Below are 17,662 nucleotides of genomic sequence, written 5' to 3' on the forward strand. Positions count from 1 at the left end.
AGGGTCTTATTTAAGAATGTACTTAAGCATATGTTCAGTTTCAACGACGCATCCTAAAATGTAAGGGTCTTAAAAATGCACCTGAGAGTTTTCCTTCCCCTCCCAGGGATTTAAATAAAATGCTATCTGATGCTATTTTCCTCTGTAGGATGACTTAGCAGAAAGAACATTTCTTCAGACAAAATCGTGTTCCTTTTCAGGAGAGATTCTTTCTGAAATTATTTGCATTAGAAGGTTTTTACAGTCATGTTTTAAAAGCATTGCATAAGAAATACTGTGCCATGAAGAAAAAAAAAAAGAGATTAAATGAATTCTTCCTTTTAAGCCCCAAATAAAAAAAAAAAAAAAAGGATATCTTGGACAGACCATCTTTAAACAAGGGGAAGTGTGAGTTCATGAGAACATGTCAGATATTCACACTGGGGCACAATGGCAAAAGCAGCTCTGCAAGACTGGCAGGTATTTTTTTCTCTACAATCTGTTGAAAAGACAGACTGATTCCTTTCCTAGGGACAGCAGAGAAGTGTATTAAGCTTTGCTTCATTCCCAGCATTCAGTGAAGAGAGGTTTTGGGAAAGATGCCAGATACTATGGACCAAGTTCAGCTCCAGCCTAAGCAGACAGAATTCCCACTGAAATCAATGGGAGTTGCACCTGCTGACTTTGGAGTTGAATATGGCCCAATATGTGGATACTATAAAGGTTCTGTTTCCAAAGTTTCTTCTGGCTTGTTTTATGGGAATGCAGACCTGGCGCCAGGAGCGTCAGAAGACCAATAAATTCACTATGGGAACTTCCAGGCAAATGACAACTCTCCCGCACAAAACAAATCCAGAAGCTCACACGATGCTGAAGGACAAATTGTCAGTGTTCCCCCAGTTCATTTGCATGAACACCAGTTCCAGAAATGCTGTGAGAGAAGAAAGTGGGGAGTGTGTGGCTGGGAGAGATACGAGAGGAAATTCTTTGATTGGTTTGTCCAAATTATTTGGATAAATATTTAAATGATCCCAAATGTTTGTTGACTTGCAGGAAAAGTGGTCCTAAGTCACTAAGGAGGGTATATTATATTTATACAAGCTATTTGATGTCTAGTCTCAAGAGCTGCTATTCTACATCTTCCCAATTTGGATGGAATTTTAGCTGTGACTGTCTCCAGGGGCAGAATAAAAGTCCAGACAGGCTAGAGGAGTCCTTCCAGAAAAAAAAGCAGTAGCCTGAATGTGTCCACGTGGCATTGAATACAGAGGAGTTAACAAAGGCATTATGTAAAGGAGCCAGTTTGTCTCTGTTGGGGTTATAATTGGCTGGTAACTGGGATTTAAACAACTGAGATTCAAAGTCCATTTTTTGAGTAATTGCTCTATAATGGAACCAGTCTCCTCGAAAAGCACATGTGTTCTTGGCAAGTGGTTTGTAGGTAGTGGAAGCACAGGAAGAGAAAGTTAAAAGCATAATACAAGAAATAATCTTTGAGCCCCTGCATTAAAAACTAGTCAGCTTTAATTCTTTTAAAATTCTAAATAAAAACAGCATTAGATCCACAGACTGTATTCTGATTTAACCTAAAGTCTGAGAGTGTTTAAAGTTGGTCTTTCTAGTTCAAGTTAATTTCCTTGATACACAAACCAAGAACCTTCTACATAAGACTGATTTATTAAATGCAGTAGTTTTCTAAACAAGGCATGGAGAAGGAGATACTGAATTTCATGGGCATTGTGCCCACTCTGAACACTCACACGTGGTATAAAGGGCAAGGGTGGAGGAAAGGGTTAAAGGCAGTGAGTGCCCAGGGCTGATGGAAACCCATCTTACAAAGGAATATTGTAACTTCTTGTATTTGGTGTGTCCTGGAAAAAAACTGTTTTAAGATTTCTTTTCCAAGCTGCTTATGATTAACAGCCTTCTTTCCATGTCCTCCATCTCTAGACCAATATTCCCTCTCCTACCACTAAACCCATATGAGTCATCCCTTTTAAAATCCATGGTGGTCACACAGTGCACTCACACACACACAGAGCAAATTAGGGGAAAATTGATGTCAAGACCTATCGAGTATGAAGGGCCTTTTAAAACCAACCTTCAGAATGTGCTAATATTTACACATTCCCAAACCACCTGGAAATATGTTCCAACAGCTTTAAAGCATTTGCAATATGATTTAGATGTATATGCAGCCATTCAGGGTTGCACCTTAATTTACCCTAAAATCCAATTTGATCCAATCCATAATTTGATCTCTTTGAAAAAATACCTGCCCAACCCTGCATTTTATAGGAAGTCAAAAATCTTATTCCATCCAAGAAGGAGTCAGGGTTTTTTCTTCAACAATTTTCAGAAACTTTTTTTTTTTCTTTTTATGCTGGAGATACAATTTATTAGTTTTAAGGCTGTGCTTTTCCATAATCTTTTTGAATAAACATTTGCTTTCTTCTTGTAAATAAGAGATAGTTTGGAGTTCCTTAGGTTTGAAGGAGTTTTGATGCAAGCATATCATTGAACTGATGGAAATGGGGATAGATAAAAACATATATTTTTGTATATATTGTCCTCATATAATGTTTAGGTCCTTTTATTCTGTATAGAGCTCTATCAAATATTTGATATAAATGAATGCCTACAGTCTATTATTTAATCCTATTTAATCATTATTTAATCATTATTTAATAAATTTAATCATTATTTAATCCTATTTAATCCTCCATTGACTTTATTTTGGTTTCCATTTGTATGTTCTGCCAAACTAGAACAAATAATATTAACTTTCACATACTCAGCTCCATCTTGAGTCAACTGCAAATGCAGAGACAAACAAGATGTTTATTTTGAAATCTATCTTAAATAAATGATTGTATATCTGAGGTTTAAAAAAACCCCAAACAACGCCCCCAAATACAGAAGCAGGTTGGATCCTTTTAATTCTCCTGCAGGTAAAAGGGGTGAGCTTGAAGTCACTGGAGTCATTCTGCACCTGTGTTTCTTTCTTCACAGCAGCAATAATTATTCTCCTTACAAACGAACTGTGACATTTAATTGCCTATAAACACATTTTAAGATCTAGTGATGATGTTACTAATCAATTGGAAAATGCAGCAAGTTTCTTCTAGGTATTGATATGATTACAGCACGTCCCTCTCTCTGCTGTGGGTCAGCATCACATCGTCCCTCGGCCTGGTTCATATAATCCTGGAATGGTTTGGATTGGAAGGGATTTTAAACCTCATCTCTTTCCAACCTCTTTGCCATGGGCTGTGAAACCTTCCACTAGACCAGGCTGCCTCATGTTCCATAGGATTCATGTATGCCTGAAGTTTCAGATGTGAAAACCCAAAGTGGTCAATGCAAAAATCATATAATCCAGTAGGGACAGACCCTTTCTGCCCAGCACACGGGGTAAAAATCGGATCCCTCTCCTCATCAGCTTGGTGGCATTCTTGCTGGTGATGTTAAAGTTCAAATACATGCTGCTTTGGAAGAGTTAATAATACAAGATTAATAGCTGTTATAAGCATGTTGCAGACACGGGGAGTTTGTGCTATAAAATGTAATAAGCCCATCAACAGATGGCCTGGTGGATGCTCATAAGCCACGGTTAGAAGCACGCGATTGACCTGTTGGACTCTGCACCAATCTCCACAACTGACTGGCCATGTATTCCAACACCTCCCAGCCACTCATTAACTCTTTGTAAACTATTTACACACACACCATTAATATGCAGCCTGATCACCTCACCGCTGCCTGCAACAGGAGCAGGATAGAGCCCTAATTACTTGCAACAGTTTATTAATTCAATCCATTAACAGGAGGCAAGTTCTGACAGCCAGAGTGGGGAAGCCAGCAGGCTCTGGAAGCAGCTGTTCCCCTGCACCTCTGGCTGACTTGTGCTCACCTTTGAGGTGCCTTTTGTCACTAACTTCTCACACCCAGCAGCACTAGGGGGGACACAGACAGGGGGTTTGGTAGGGAAGGGGTTTTGCTGCGGCTGTGCCACGCCACGAAGACTCGGCGTGGTTGCAGAGTGCATCGACAGCCCTTTAAAACGCTGTCAAAAAGGCACAAACATCAGCATAATTTATCGGTGGCTATTTTAGGCAGGTGCACGGGAACTCTAAATATATGGCATTCACCGCTTGCTGCAGTTGCTATGGATATGATATCTCAGGCCTGTAACTAGGGTTATAAATGCTGTTGTGTGCTTATTATTGTTGTTGTTATTAAAACATGAATTTTATAGTTATTTCTGCTCAGCTGCTGCCCTTAAATCATCCATGTAACTGCATATTCTTTGTTTGAAGGAGGGATGTGTATGGGAAAGAGGTAATAAACAATACCCTTTCTTCCTTCTGCTTTTTCTTTGCTCCAGAAGGGAACAATTTTCAGCTCCTGTTTGCAGTATTATTAGGGCCAGGAGAAATAGGAATCACTCAGAGCCAAAGAAATGTCCTTCATTTGGGTCTATCTGATTAGCACTCTGGTAGTTAAATCTTGCACACATCTAATGTGTCCAATTGGTTTTTTTTTCCTTTTCTTTGTCCTAAGAGGTTGTTCTGCAGCTGCAGGATTCTGCACAGCCCTCTCACTGTTACAGTGAGTTAGTTACTTCTACCCAAATCCTGCAGATCTAGGAAAGAGAAGATGGTCAGAGGCCAGCGAGGCTCTACAGACGAAGGAGTTAATGTCAACCTGCCCACCCAGTGTCCATCCGAGGTGTGCTGTGCTCCTGTCCCCTTGCCAGGAGGAGACTGAGCATCATCCTGCAGTCAGGAGCCTGTGAAGGTCATTGGTATGGGATGTGATTCAATGCAGAGCAAAAACTGGCAAAAAGCGGAAAACGTAGTTAAAAGGGGCAACCCACATTTTGCCTGGCTTGTTATGAGTCTAATAAAATGCAGTTTATAAGGGGAGACTTGGAGGGGAAAAAAGAGTAAATTCCAAGGATTTCTATTTGTCTCTCAGGTGTACAAAACCCACTCACCCAGGCTGTGTAAAAGATGTATCACTCACCCAGGCAGGAATCCCACCTGGAACTCCTACCTACCCACACGTCCCTCCAACAAGAGGGTTCAGCCTGAAGCAGAGCCTGGCCAAGGTGAGCTGGCAGCACCAGGAGCCCCTGCAGTAGAGGAGGTGGCTACAGTGGGTGCTCTCAGCTGCTGGACCATGGCAAAGGCCACGCCAGGAGCTGCAGAGACCTTCCAAAAAGCAGCACCTGGAGCAGAAACAGGCAGTGCTCTGTGATGGCTGACCTTCGTCCCGGGGAGCTGACATGGCTGGAGAAGGCAGGAGAATAAATTTCAAAGTCTCCCTTCTGCTGGTAATACAAAATGTTCAGATGCATAAAGGTTATGACAAGCGAGCGTCTGGTAAAGAGGTCAGGCTGCCCTGAATGTGCTGCAGAAGCCAAAATAAAGTCTAGTCAAGCCTATACGGAGTCCGAGCACTGAGGCAGGGGAATGAGTGAGGCCTCTTCCTCCCCAGTGGTGGCCCCAGAAAGCAGTGGTGAGGCTGCTGTTAAAACTGAAGTATGGCTGAGTGTGAGGATATTTGCCTTGGGCTGATATATGTTTTGAGAGACCAGGGTCAGTGGCTGTTTTAACCGCGTTGTTTCATCCCCACTGCCACACTTCCTGACTTTTCCACTTAAGCGGCATTTTAAACAGGACCCAGGTATGCTGGTGGCATTCGGCATCACACTCTGGAGGGTAAAATGTGTGTGTAATCAGGAGCTTCTTTCTGTTCATCTATCTCAAGGATCACAAACCAGCAGTGGACAAAGGGGAAGCACAAAGCCCAGTGCAAACAGAGAGGAGGATTGGTTGTAGAACCAACAGGATGGAGAAGAAGAGCCATCATGTCATGGTTTCATTATGAAGCACACTGTAACAAAAATTAAATTTAATTTGTCTAAATTATAACTTTAATTTTGCACATGGTACAAGTAGTTTGCTTGAGGTTTTCATCATCAAGGATATGACCCTTGTGTGGTTGTACATGTTAAAAAATCCTGACTTAAATATCTCCACAGAAAGTAACAGGAGCCCTCTTGGAGAAAGACGCCAACATACGGGAGCCAAATCTGATTAAAAGGGTGCACTGAAGCTGAGCATGTGCATTTACATGGCTTGCACTGGAAGCTGCTGAACATGGGAAAACGTGAGGAAAGCTGAACACTGGGCACAGCTCTCAAGAGGTGAAGAGAACAGAGCTATGGGCATCCTGGCATTCACAGAAATTCCTCCCATGTACTTCCATAGAATAAAAGGTAAAGGCATCCTGGCAGAATCCAGTCAGATAATTACAAATTATGAATTTCACACCAGCAGCTCAGGAGGATGGAGAGCACTGTGAATGTCTCTGGTTCAACAATGTGCTGTTATTACCACATTTTTTTTTTCAAATTTTAAAAGAATCTGACCGATTCCAGAAACAAACTACATTATGACACCTATAGAACTGTGTTTATATGAAACTGGAAGCTCTTTGGAGGCACAGCACATCTCTCTGTTCTCTGCCTGTATGTCATCCAGTACAATGTGCTGTCCATGACTTACCCTGTTCGCCAAAGTAATGAAAGAAAGGCTATTTGACAAAAATAAAAGTTCTTTATGACAGCAGAGTGATGCACCATAGACACGCAGTTCCCACTTCAGCGCTGCCTTTACACAACAATACATTAATTGGTAAATAAGACATTACAATTTATGCTGCATCAATTCCATGTCATGCACAGAAAGGACACTTGTTCTGCTCAGTACTGACACCCCTAGCAGCCACAGCTGTACCCAGCAACACTAAAAATTTATGGGACATGAAGATCTCTCTGGTTCAATCTGAGGACATGAAAGCCTGTGTGGTTGACAAAATCTATGGTAGACACACACGTGGCAGTCCAGAATGGCTTCATGTGTCAGTGTCTGATTTTCCTTCATGGAATCTTGAGAAGGTTGTGCTACCATCCAAATGGACACAGATGCCTGCTTTGAGTTGTTCTTGAATTATTGACAGAGTCCCGCATAGGTATGTACATGTGGCAATTCTGCCCCTGCTGTAGTCAGTGATGATCTTCCATTCAATTTCTATGATGCAGAATTGAACCTTTCCATCTTTCCTAAGGGGTATGAGAGCTAACAAGTAACTCACACAACTGGACTGTTCTCATAGTGCAAATGGTACAAGACAGGGAAACTACAAGAAGAAAAACATGTACAAGGTTGTGGGAAATGACAGGGTAGCATCACTGAAGGATATTGTAATACAAGATGTACAAGAAAAATTTAGGTTTAAATGTAAAAACTTAATTTTGACATTTGCATTAATAATGTGACATTAGCAAATTTCTTAGTGTACTTTTTTTAAAAAAACCCCAAGCCTAGAACATAGCCAATGCTCGCAGATGTCTGCTTTCTTATACTTCAGCATCATTTTGCTATCTCCCCATGCCAAAGTATTGCAACAAATCTGTGATTACTCAGGACACCCATATGCCGCGCAGCATGGCTACTATGAGCTCCGGCGAAACAGCGGCAACGCGGCCCACGTTTTCCGATTCTGAAAAGCCCAAAACTTCCTCTGCCTCATCTCATCCATGTCCCCACCATGTGGGGCCAGAGCATCCAATGTCATCGAGGGATACGGGCGAACAGCTGAGAAACAGGGTGACAGTGTTGGATGGGGATGGTGAGTGCGCAAGGGGAGGATGGTGAGTAGGGATGGGGACATGTTCTACCGTGGTTTGTCCCCTGCACTGAGCCGAGCCTTAGCTTCCCTGTCCCTCGCTGCTGACCCGCATTGCTGGGAGCACTGCTCCAGGGTCAGCCCCTGGCCCTGTTCTCGGTGTGAAACTGAGGAGCGGCTTCCATTAAATGCCATAAATAAATAAATAAACAAACACACCATGTAAAAATCGCAGCTACGGATTTCTCCTTCCTCCCAACTCCATCCCTGCCCTTTTTATATGTTTGATTTTATTTTTTTTATTTATTTGTCAGGAACACAGCGGTGTTTCCACTGGTGGGGCTCGCTCGTGGGCTCTCCCGCCGCCCCGCAGGATGCTCGCTGCACACCCATCCGGCCTCCTTCTCCCGTTTCCCCGTTAGGGAAGGCCGGGGCAGAGGCAGGAGCGGCGGCGGCCCCGCAGCATCCCGGGGTGCAGCATCCTCCCGGTCCCGGTCTGGTTGCACTCCGCTCCGGGTTTTTCCCGGCGCCCGCTCGCGCCGCCGCCGCCTCCGCGCGCGCCGCCGGCGCCGCCGCCTGGGCGAGGGGAGCCCGCGGGGGGGGAGCGGGAGCGCGCGCGGGAGGGAAGGGAAGGGAAGGAGAGGGAGGGGAGGGAAAGGCGAGGAAGGGAAGGGAGGGAAGGGAAGGGAGGGAAGGGGAGGGCGGGCGCGAGCCCCGTCCCCGCGCGGTCGCAGAGCGGAGAAGCGGCGGCGGAGCGACGCCGGGCTCTTGTTTACCAGCGTTCACTCTCCGTCGTGCACAGGGAGCCAGCGCGAAGGAGGAGGAGGAGGATAAGGGGGGGGGAGGCAGACGCGGCAGCAGAGCGCTGCGAACCCTGCTGCAAGCGAGCGGCGAATTAATCGGGAGGAGCAGCAGAGCAGCAGACCCTTCCCCCCCCGGTCCCTCCCCGCCCCGTTCCCTCCCCGGAGGAATTACAGACCCTTCGCAACAAGCTCCTGGGCTTTGACCTTCAGCAAACCGGATCGCCTTCCTCGCCCCCCGCAGCTCCCCCTGCTCACACACACACACACACACACCTCTCCCGGATCCCCCTCCCCCTGCCTTGGGCTGGGCAGCGCCGGGGGAAGGTTCGCAGCGCGCGCGCACCCAGAGGAGGAGGGAAAAGAGGAGGAAAGGGAGGAAAAAAAAAAAAAAAGAAAAAAAAAAAAAGAAAAAGGATTTACAAATTCGCTGGGTGGTTTTTGTTGTTGTTGTTGTTGTCGTCGTCCTCCTCCCCCCCGCCCCCGCCGCGATGGCAAGGCGGCTCGGAGGGATGCGAGGAGGAGAGCTGCGGGGGGAGGAGGCGGGGTGCTGAGCGCTCCGCTCGCCCCGCTGCTGCTGCTGCTGCCGCTGCTGCTGCTGCTGTTGCTGCTGCTGCTTTGTGTGTGTGTCCTGGATTCGGCTTTTTTTTTTTTTTCTTTTCTTTTTTTTTTTTTTTTTTTTTTTTGGTGGAGAAGAAGCTTGTGGCAGCCACGCCGAGGAGAGGAAGAGGAGGAGTAGGGGGGAAGCCTTTTTAATTCATTTTCGACCCGAATCCTGCATTTCGAGCCTCTGCAGGCAGCCGGACTCGTGGTGGCGGCGGCGGTGTTGTTGTGGGTGGTGGTGGTGCGTGGGGTGTCCCCCCCACCCTCCCCGGCGGAGCGGGGAGCGGAGCCGCGGGGATCCCGCCGGGGCAGCCCCGTCCCCGCGCGGGGGGACGGCGGAGCTGTTGTTGTTTTGTAATAGGATTGTCTGGGTCGCGCCCCCCCCTTCCCCTCCCTCCGCGGCCCTCCCAGTTTTTGTGTCTCTGTGTGTGTGCGGTGTTTGAAAATGGAGGTTGAAGATGCCGACTGCCAGCCCCGATGTGCCTCGTGTTTGCGGCTCCTGTGCACGATGTACCACCGCAGCCAGCGCTGAGGGGAGACGGCGGCGCCCCCCGCCCGCCGCCCCGAGCCCGCCCCGCCGCCCCGGAGACAGCGTCGCCCCGGGGCTTCCATGCCTTGTTGTTGTTGCCGTTAATACATCGTGAATATCTGTGTATTTTTGGTGTGGTTGCTCCGGAAGATCAACACCCAGGGACCTCAACAACCCTCCGGTTTGCCGCTCCGAAGGGTCTTGTTTTTTTTTTTTTTTTCTTCGTTTCTTGAGGCAACGTGGATTTATTTACCCTGCCCCGCTTCTCCTCCGCCGCTCGTTATTTTTAGAGGACGGAGAGAGGAAAGAAAGCGAACAATTTTGGACTTTTTTTTGTTTTGTTTTGTTTTCGGAAAGGGGGATTTTGTCCAATTAAAGAAAGAGGAATGAAGTCTGGCGCTGGAGGAGGGTCCCTCGCCGTCGTCTGGGGGTTCCTGCTCGTCTTCGCCGCACTTTGTCTGTGGCCAACAAATGGGGAAAGTGAGTACAGTGCGTGCCAAGGGGGTGGCGAGGGACCCCGCCGTGAGGGGCTGCCGGGGAGGGGGCGAGGGCGGCGGCTGCCTGTGTGTGTTTGGGGGGGCGTGAGGGGTCCCTGTGTGAGTGTGCGTGAGGGGGGGATCTGTGTGTGTGTGTGTGTGGGGTGTGTGGGCCCCTCTGTGAATGTGCGTGTGTGTTTATGTGGGTGTTGTGTGTGTGAGGGGGAGTCCCTGTATGAATGTGTGTGAGTGGGCTGGTGATGGGGGGGCTCCCTGCGCGTGTGTGGATGTGTGAGGGGCTCCCTGTGTTGGGGAGTGTGTGAGGGGCTCCGTGTGTTTGGTGTGTGTGAGGGGCTCCGTGTGTTTGGTGTGTGTGAGGGGCTCCTTGTGTTTGGGGGTGTGTGAAGGGCTCCTTGTGTTTGGGGGTGTGTGAGGGGCTCCCTGTGTTTGGTGTGTGTGAGGTGTGTGAGGGTCTCCCTGTGTTTGGGGTGTGTGTGTGTGTGAGGGGCTCCCTGTGTTTGGGGTGTGTGAGGTGTGTGAGGGGCTCGCTGTGTTGGGGTGTGTGTGAGGGGCTCCCTGTGTTTGGGGGTGTGTGTGTGAGGGGCTTCTTGTGTTGGGGGGTTTGTGAGGTGTTCCCTGTGTTTGGGGTGTTGTGTGTGTGTGTGAGGGGCTCCCTGTGTTTGGGGGTGTGTGAGGGGTTCCCTGTGTTTGGGGTGTTGTGTGTGTGTGAGGGGCTCGCTGTGTTGGGGTGTGTGTGAGGGGCTCCCTGTGTTTGGGGTGTGTGAGGGGCACCTTGTGTTTGGGGGTGTGTGGGGGGCTCCCTGTGATTAGGGTGTGTGTGAAGGGCTCTCTGTGTTGGGGGGTTTGTGTGAGGGGCTCCCCGTGTTTGTGGTGTGTGTGTGTGAGGGGCTCCCTGTGTTTGTGGTGTGTGTGAGGGGCTCGCTGTGTTTAGGGGTGTGTGAGGGGCTCCCTCCGTGCGTGAGGGGGCTGCCGAGGGGGTTCCCGTGTGTGTGCGGAGGTTCCCTCTGTGTGTGCATGAGGGGCTTCCCTGCGTGTCTGGGGCGTGTGCGAGGGGCTCCCCGTCCTTGCGGTGTGTGCATGCGGGGCTCCCTGTGCGGATCCCGGCCCCGTGCGAGAGGCTCCCTGCCCGCGGCCGTGAGGGGAGCTCCTCGCCGTTTCCCGCCGCGGCGCCGAGCGGGTCTCGCCCCTGCCCGCGGGGCTCTGCGTGTTTTCCTCCTGTTACGCGTCTGCTCCTCGAGCACGTTTAACAACCCGGGGCCGCTCGTCTCCCTGCCTTCCTTCCCCGGGGGCCGCTGCCCGGCTGTACCCACGGTCGGGCCCGGCGGAGGGGGCCGTGCCCCTCCTTTGTGTCCCCCCGAGCGCGGGGCAGTGCTCAGGCGCCGCAGCCAGGGCTGCGAGCTGCGTAGTAAACATTCGCAGGCTGGGAGGGACTCCGCTCGCTTTCCCCGCATGGAAAGGAGCTTGATCTCTGTCAATATTTAGAGGCTGTGTGCAATAACCTGCCGTAGTGAGTGAGGAATTCCTGGAAATGAGCGCCTTGTCTTTTATCTCCGCTTTACCTCCGAGGAGGGGTTTCTCTCGCTGGGCGCGCTTGCGGAATTACGGCGGCATCCCTCAATCTAAAGGTCACGGGCTGCCGTTCATTAAAAAAAAAAAAAAAATTAATTCGCACTTTGACACTTTACGTTTGTGCGTAAATAGACAGGCTTGACGGCCGAACGGGCTGCGATCTTAGGGGTGATGCGTTTTTCTAAGCGCCGAGGTTTGAGCAGCGTGCCCGCCGCTTCCCCGGGAGCAGCGGCAGAACGGATCGCTGTGCGCAGCCCGGCTCCCTCCTGCCGCCCAGCCTCAGCCCATCCCCGCGGCCGCCCGCCTCGCTCGGGAGCTGCCAGAGCCCCGACTTTGTTTTTGTGCCTTTCCAACCTGTGATTGTGTTGCAGTGCCCGCCCCTCTCGGGCGCAGGGGGAATCGAGGGGGCAGGGAGGGCTGCGCTGCCATTGATTACACTGCAATCATCGCCGGATTAATCCCGGCGTTGATCGGTTTTCTCTTGGTATGTCGGGCTCACGCTGGATTGAGGATCTCTTGCATGAAATTAGCCTTCCCTCGTTTCCTGGAGTATCTCTGCAGACGGGGAGATGGTAAATGTGCCTCGGAGCCCAACCATTTTAAACAGTGCTGCCTCTCCTTCAGCGTCTGCAGAAGCAGGGGTGTTCCTGTACTGCATCCTGATGCTTTAATTTATTTTGCCATGTGTTTTTCAACACACTCCTGGAGCTGTTGTTGTGTGCGTCTCCCTTTCAGAAAGATACGCGTTGTTGGAGGGAAGGAACGAGGAGATCAAATTTCTCCATTTTAAATGTAAAGGGAAAGAATTTAGGAGGCAGAGGGCTCTTCTAAAAGTAGTCGTTTCAGATTGAAAAGAAAGGGAAGTTCTTAGGATGCCCTGACAATGAGGCTAAGCACAAAAAAAAAGATAAGTGAGCAAGAAGCACGGAGATGGAGTCTGTAATGCATGTTGAGTAATAATTATGTTTTGTTAGGCAGTAAATGCCTGTTAACTCCTTGCAAATTAAGGCCCATTTCAGGCTTTTGGACCAGTTAGGGCTGGAGAGCTGCAGTCTTACTTCCACGAGTTCAACTTTTTGGCTAGAGCTGTTTTCAAGAGGGAAGATTAATCTCTTTAATTTAAAAACAAAACCCCAGTGCCCTTCTTCAGGGAAGGGCTTACAAAGGATCCAGTTGCATGGAGAAACAGGAGGAGGAGGAGATCTGGTGCATTCTTGAACTGCTGGGATATACACTCAGAATTTTTTTTCCTTGTCTTGCCTGGTGCAAAGTACCTCGAAATAAAAATGCTCACCCAGCTCTGGCAATGAAATAATGCAGGAAGATTATGTTAGGATTTTAGGTTCTAGTCCTCTGAAGTGTTTGTGGTTACCACTTACCTAAAATGAACATCCCAAATGAAATATCTTCTGAAGAAGATCCAGGCATTTAAATATGGGAAGATATGCTGAAAAACTTGTCTTAGCTGAATACTGCCTCTAATCGATTGTCTTTGTAGTTTACAGTTTAATAGCCTTTGTTTTCACGAGTTATTGCTGAAAGAATTTTGCTGTTAGGGGGAAAAATGATCTCCAGAGCAGATGTTTTACATCTCTTCATATTCTTCTCTCTCCCCACAATAGTGGAAGGAAGATTAATCTTAATTTTTATTTGTTTTTCATATATACTGTGTCATAGCTAAAAGGCATTTCCATTTTCGGTCAAACAAGCAAGGCATTCCTAAATAGGAATACAAAGGAGTTACAACTGGAGGGGAGAGACCCATCCCTTTAATGCTAAATTATATAAAATATGTTTGTGGTTATGTGACAGAAACCTCTTTTAAAATGCAGGTAGCTTCAGTGGAGAGCTTCTGATTCAGAAAAAGTCATGTAAAAATGCTGAGAATTCCCTGAGATTGTGTTAGAACGGCACAGAAATGGAAATGAGAAGACCTTTCATTAAGATAGAGTATATGCTGGTGTACCCGTGCATTTGATGTATAAAACTACAACTCTTGGAGGCTGTTTGATCCTGGGGGTGGGTTTAAGATGAAGCACAAACACTGTGTTTTCTTCCTTTTCTCCCTTGAGCACGATGGGATTTTGATTTTCAGCCTTTTGTGTATTTCCAGCGGGAACGTCTAGGAGGGAATGGGTTAAACACTTAGAAGAAAAATAATAGTTTCAGGTGTGATAATACTTCATATTGATGGATATCTTGATGGGTCTGCTCATGTTAGCGCCGAGCTTTTGTTTGTCTATCCAGGCTGGATGTTGTGTTTCTGATAATGAACAGTAGCTCATGCTGATGCTTAATCTCTCTCCCAGGTTGCTTAGTAAAAGCCCTCATGACCTGCTGAGTGTCAGCGTTACACACACCTCGCTTTTGCATCAGCATTTTCCTGTACGCCCAGTGGTTAGGGAATGTTGGTAACTGGCAGTTGGATAATTCCTGCTGTAATTGAGGTTGTGAATAGAAAATGCCTGAGCCAGTAAGGAATTGGCGTCAGTGGGGTTCACCAGAAAGGGGAGAGGAGGGAAGTGTTGGTGCCTGGAGTGTGGGGGGAAGGAGGGTGAGCCAGGCAGTACCTGGACTTTTTTTGATTGTGTTGGGTTGGACTTCTGGTTTGCAAAGCAGAATTGGAGCAAAGGCTTGTGTGACTCAGAAACTGAGAGGGTTAGGAAATGGAAGTGACTTAGCTAATATCGGGCAAAATGTGTTGAGAATGTGAGGAAGCAGAGGGAGGGGTGTGGAAAAAAGGTGTGTTGTAAGTTTCGGTGTTGACCCAACACTTGAGAGAGAAACACTGTGTTTTTTGTGTATCAAAAGTGAAGGAAATTTAACTTAGTTCTTAACGTGTGCTCTGAGAAGGGAGGGAAGGAAGGGGCTGCAGAGAACAAGAAGACAGATCAATTAGTTTGACTTCAGCACGACAGAAGACATGATTTATTTGGTTTAATAGGGAAATTGCTCAGATTTGATCAACTACTGTGTTAATTTTTGTGTCAGCTTGTCCCTGATGTGTTGTTCCTGCAAACTATTTCTAGGGTATAGTTAAAGCACACTCCAGTGATGCTGAAATTGTTTTCATCTTGAAAGATACACACGAAATCTAGTATTAAAGAGCATTCATGTGATGGTTTTTGAATCTATCTTCATTGGTAAATAATTAATTTCTATCAGTATGTGTTACCATGGGAAAAGTTGTTTCAAATCCTGTTTAATTTTTTGCTAAACTGGCATTTACTAAGGAAATCTTGGAGGAGAAATTTTTTAAAGCATCTAACATTTAAATTTTAAACCCATTTCAAGGCTGAAACTGTTAGCTTTAAAGGACAATTTCAGTTCATGTTTAACTGATGCCTTTTCTCTTCCCCAGTAATTTTTGTTTTCTTTTTACTCTGAGGTAGATTTTAACCAGTGATCACTGCAACGATTATCTCAGTGAGAGCAGAAGAGGCAGTTTTGTTAAATGATTAATTATATTGTGTGTATAATCCGTGTGAATATGTGAATTATGTGTGAATTATGAGCTACTGCAGACTTTATTGTAGAGAAGTTTGTTTATGGTCCTGAACTTTGAGAGAGAGAGAGAGAGAGAGAGAGAGAGAGAGAGAGAGAGAGAGAGTGAGAGAGAGAGAGAGAGAGACATTAATTATATGCAGGAAACCTGTTTTTCTCACACTGGATGTTAACTTTGTGATCCCACACAGCAAACAACTTATCTAGCTCATCATCTCTCATGGCTCTAAAGTTCATAACTTACAAAATGTACTGAATTAAATTGTTTTTAAGAAGTTAGTGTATTTATCTGAATTATCTGCAGTTAAATTAATAAACTTCATGGGCGTTATTGTACTTGAAAAGCTGATGGCAACTTGCTGAAAAAGTTCTTGAAACTTTGGTTTATGAAATTAAATACATTCTTACTTGGATTTTAGTGTAAAGCTCCCACATTTGGAAATGCTTTCGGATGTTATCAAGTAGCAGCTGGTTTTTATTTATGTGTGAGTGCATACATAGGAATGGGTAAACTGCAGTTTATTATTGAAAACTATTGTGGATGCTAAATTTTTAAAAAAGCTGCAGTTAAAGTAATTGTCTTGAGAGCCTCATAATTAAAGTTGTTGCAGATTTGTAGTTGCAGTTTATTTTGGATCTTCCTGACAGAGCTGAGCTTTTAAGGTTTCTGGGCTTTGGTGCTAATGGAATGTGCTGCTTTTAAGAGTTTGTGTGCAGAAAGACTTTGGGAATGCAGTGATGTGTTTGAAAGGTAGAAATACTGTTTTAGTATTTTGATCTATTTGACATGTATAATTTTTCTATCACTGTAAATTGTATAGACAGCTTCTTTGTGTAGGTTAGTTGGATTAGTTTTTATGATTTATGGAAGCCACTTTAAAAAGAATAGTTTCACCTTTTTTTTTTTTTTTTCTTTTTTTTTTATTGTACAAAAGCAGAACTCAACAAACAGCAGTTGATGAAGACACATTGGTGGTTGTTAGCCAGCCTGTCTTGTGTGTGGCTTTTTTGGGCTGCTTTTTTTCCCTCTTAGTCAAGTCATGACAGGTACAATCTGGACTGATTTCTGGAGTACTATATTTGTCTTTTTTTGTGTCCAGAGCTGTCTGAGAGAAACTTTGAGGACCGTCAAACGATCAGTGTTCATTCATATGTTTCTGTGCTCTGCAAACAGAGCTGTACCCAGTCCTCAAACTCAAAAATTGACTCAGGTTCCTTTAGACAAGACTTGTTGGTTTTGCCCATTAAGTTTGATAATAGTTTGACTTATTAATTAATTAAGGAGATGCATTCTGACAAACCCGGGTGTGTTGTGAAGATTTCATTTGCCCTTATCACTGAAAGTTTTGCTTTCTAACCTTTGCAAATGCAAAACATGAGCTGTTCCCTTAGGATATCTTGCAAGACACCAATTAACTTCTTCAATATTGATATCCTCAAGAAGTTGCTGTTGTGGCACAGGATTGTTTAAAATGTGCTGAAAAGCAAAATTGTTGTTTCTTTATTTACAGATTGATTTGCATATGACTCCTAAGATTTAATGCAACATAATTTTGTTTGTTTATTTATTTTGAAATATCCAAACCTGTAAATTTCCAATTAGTCTGCTTCTTTCTTGGTAAACTTGATGGCATGAGCAGAAACAAACATCTATATATGTCAGTGACTTCCCAGATGATTTTTCAGTGAGACTGTTGTCTTTGACCTGAGGAGAAGGGATCTCCCACCCCAGTAAAGTACTAAGATTATTCCTTTAGAGTACCAAAACCACTAGTAAATAATTTGGTAGAACAGCAAATGTATGCTTTTGCAGCAGCAGAGAGTCATTTTAATAGTAACTTAGAGCAATATTTCCCCTTAAGATCGTCACTGAAGTGCTGACCAGGTTGGGTTTTAAGACTTTGCTACATTGTTGACTTTTTAAAAGTCCACTCGATACACATAAATCTTTTAAAGCCGGAAATCGGCAAACTGCACGTGTACGTGCTTTTTCGGCATAGTTTGTAAATTGTGTGTGTGTCCCGCTTTTGTGAATACTTGGTTTGTGAAGGTGAGTGTTTAGGGCAGATCCCCTGCCCGAATGAGTTTGTTTGCCTGTGTTGCCAGCGAGGCGCACGTTGCTGCAATAGCTCTGTGACCGGTCAGGGAATGTTATCTCCAACCCCTTATTGGTGCCATTACATGCTGTAAAGATAGCTCTGTTTACTTGGAAGTGTGAGCATCAACTGATCAAAACACTTTCTCTTAACAGGTGGGCTTTTTTTGGAGTTCTTTGTCGAGCATCCCTTTTCCCTGAGCTGGGAGCAGTGTCAATGTGACAGCATCAGGCAGATGCAGGAAATATTAAGAGTTTTTAATGACTGAGGCAAACTTTACACAAGTGGTTTTCCCCTGCTGTTGAATTGGTGATGGGTCATTTTTACTGACTGTTTCCAGCAGCTTTGTAATTTTTTTTCTTTAATATGAACAGTTTGCAAGTTATT

The 17,662-nt window shown here is 45.8% G+C and overlaps 2 protein-coding genes across 3 annotated transcripts in view; one reads left to right on the forward strand and one right to left on the reverse strand.

Moving 5' to 3' along the window:
• Positions 1–5,897: 5,897 nt before the first annotated feature.
• Positions 5,898–9,692, reverse strand: LOC146432594 (uncharacterized). Its single transcript, XM_085070379.1, has 2 exons — positions 6,972–9,692; positions 5,898–6,926 (listed from the first exon to the last, which is right to left on the reverse strand). The coding sequence occupies exon 1, from the start codon at positions 9,690–9,692 to the stop codon at positions 8,649–8,651; it is 1,044 nt and encodes a 347-aa protein (XP_084926505.1). The 3' UTR covers positions 5,898–6,926; positions 6,972–8,648.
• Positions 9,693–9,864: 172 nt separating this feature from the next.
• IGF1R (insulin like growth factor 1 receptor) overlaps positions 9,865–17,662 on the forward strand; it is a 170,874-nt gene continuing 163,076 nt past the window's right edge. For both annotated transcript variants that reach the window (XM_085070373.1, XM_085070374.1), the window contains exon 1: positions 9,865–10,089. In XM_085070373.1, the coding sequence (XP_084926499.1) occupies positions 9,996–10,089 (94 nt within the window). In that variant the 5' untranslated portion in view covers positions 9,865–9,995. The remainder of the gene's footprint in view (positions 10,090–17,662) is intronic.

The sequence above is a fragment of the Lichenostomus cassidix genome, chromosome 10 (assembly GCF_008360975.1).
Source record: "Lichenostomus cassidix isolate B80296 chromosome 10, HeHo_3.0, whole genome shotgun sequence".
Classification (NCBI taxonomy): domain Eukaryota; kingdom Metazoa; phylum Chordata; class Aves; order Passeriformes; family Meliphagidae; genus Lichenostomus; species Lichenostomus cassidix.